This window comes from Carlito syrichta, unplaced genomic scaffold (genome assembly GCF_000164805.1).
Source record: "Carlito syrichta isolate Samal-C Ts95f unplaced genomic scaffold, Tarsius_syrichta-2.0.1 Scaffold306578, whole genome shotgun sequence".
In the NCBI taxonomy this organism is placed as follows: domain Eukaryota; kingdom Metazoa; phylum Chordata; class Mammalia; order Primates; family Tarsiidae; genus Carlito; species Carlito syrichta.
The window spans coordinates 274,280-276,289 of record NW_007250674.1 but is presented as its reverse complement, the minus strand read 5'-3'; the positions used below and the strand labels follow the sequence as shown (position 1 = coordinate 276,289).

At 43.4% G+C, this 2,010-nt stretch overlaps 1 protein-coding gene across 2 annotated transcripts in view; it reads right to left on the bottom strand.

Moving 5' to 3' along the window:
• The window catches only part of FBXO36 (F-box protein 36), a 101,472-nt gene that overhangs the window by 24,874 nt on the left and 74,588 nt on the right, over positions 1 to 2,010 (bottom strand). For both annotated transcript variants that reach the window (XM_008063095.2, XM_021715025.1), the window contains exon 3: positions 1,558 to 1,730. In XM_008063095.2, the coding sequence (XP_008061286.1) occupies positions 1,558 to 1,730 (173 nt within the window). The remainder of the gene's footprint in view (positions 1 to 1,557; positions 1,731 to 2,010) is intronic.

The window sequence follows — 2,010 nt, the reverse complement described above, 5'->3', positions numbered from 1 at the left end:
GACTGGAGTGCAGTGGCCACTCCGCCACCGCAGCCTTGCCCTGCTGGGCTCCAGCAATCCTTTTGCCTCAGCCTTCCAAGTAGCTGGAACTACAGGCACACGCTATCACGCCCGGCTTATTTTTTGATTTATTGTAGAGATGAGGTCTTGCCAAGTTGCCCAGGCGGGTCTCAAACTCGTGGGCTCAGGCAATCCACCCACCTTGACCTCCCAAAGCGCAGGGATTACAGGCTGAGCCACTGAGCCCGGCCATACTTTTTTTTTTTCAGATGGAGTCTCACTCTGTCACCTAGGCTAGAGTGTAGTGGCACACTCACAGCCACCACAGCCTCGACCTGCTGGGCTCAGGCAATCCTTCTCTCTCAACCTTCTAAGTAGCTGAAACTACAGGCATGTGCCACCAATGCCCAATTGATTTTTTTATTTATTGTAGAGATGAAGTCTCACTAAGTTTCCCAGGTTGGTCTTGGCCCTTTGGTCTCAGGCAATCCTCTAACCTCGGCCTCCCTAAGTGCTGGGATTATAGGAGTGAGCCACCATGCCCAGCTTGCTTTCAACTTCTAAGGGGAAACATTAAGTGGAAAAATATGTATACACACATATGTCTATACACAAAGGGATATATTAAGTATTATAATACAGACTACAGTACTTTCTATTAATGTTTAAAATCAATAAATTTGATTGCATTATTGTGAGGAAAAAAGTTGGTTTTTTAGATAAGATTATGATTTGAGTCATCTTGGAAAATGCTATGTGTTCTTTTAGAAAGGAACATTGCCCTAGTGCGTTACAGTCAAATATCCAGCTAGTCAGCGGTTTTCAGTTGCAAGCAACAGATCTGAACTCTGATTAGCTTACGACAAAAAGGGATTTAATAGAAAACTATTATGTGCAATTCTGGGATGAGGTTAGGGGGTCCAGAATTTAAGGAACAGGAGAAGTGGCAGGAACCAAGGCACTTTCCAGGATCCAGGGAGTGGAACTAAAAAAGGTCTCACTAAGGTCTTATACTGGCCTAAATCAACACTGAGTGTGTTTTCTGTCCTTGTGTAATTCTGCTGAGGATTCAACACAATGAGAGAGTTCATCTGGTCAGCTTGGGGCAAAGAGACCAAAACCACACATATTGGGGAGATGGGCAAAGGTTATTAGTACTGAAAGAAATGGAAATGGATATAGGGTAGTTACTACTTGCCTTATTCTCTTATGCCACCATGCACTGCTTGAGCTGTTCCTTTACTTGGAATGCCCCTTAACTCAGATACCTGTCAAACTCCTATTTTCCCCTCAAAACCAAAACAAAGTAACCAACTTCTGTGAAACCAGGCAGAGGAAATCACTCTACACCATCTTTGTACCTGGCACACACATCCCTTGTTGAATTGCTCACACTATATTGTAATTGTTTCTATCTATATGGATCTCTACTATTAGACTATAAGTTCCTTGAGGGCAGAAGTAATGTTTTTTCCTCTCTACTGCTGAGTGGCTTTGAGAAAGCACATGGAAAACTCTATATAGAGACAATACAGACACAAAATAATTGACTGTTACCTTTGCAAATCTGTGTGATGTTTGAGAAAGCCTGGCAACATCTTCAAGATCCAGGTAAGAAATGATACTCAGGAGCAAATCATCTGAGAGCCGTTCCAAGAAGTCAAATTTACCGTAGCACAAATTGAAGACATAGTCTAATATTCTTGAACCAAATATTAACGCAACTTGAACTGTAATTCAAACAAATCAACAGGGTTATCATGTGCAGTCATTTAAGACTATAATAAAGCCGGGCACAGTGGCACGCCTATAATCCCAGCACCTTGGGAGGCCGAGGCAAGAGGATTGTCTGAGTTCAGGGGTTCAAGACCAGCCTGAGCAACATGGCAAGACCTGCTCTCTACAATAAATAAAAAAAACAACAGCTAGGCATGGTGGCACACGCCTGTGGTTCCAGTTACTTGGAAGGCTGAGGTGGAAGGATCACCTAAGCCCAGCAGGTCAAGGCTG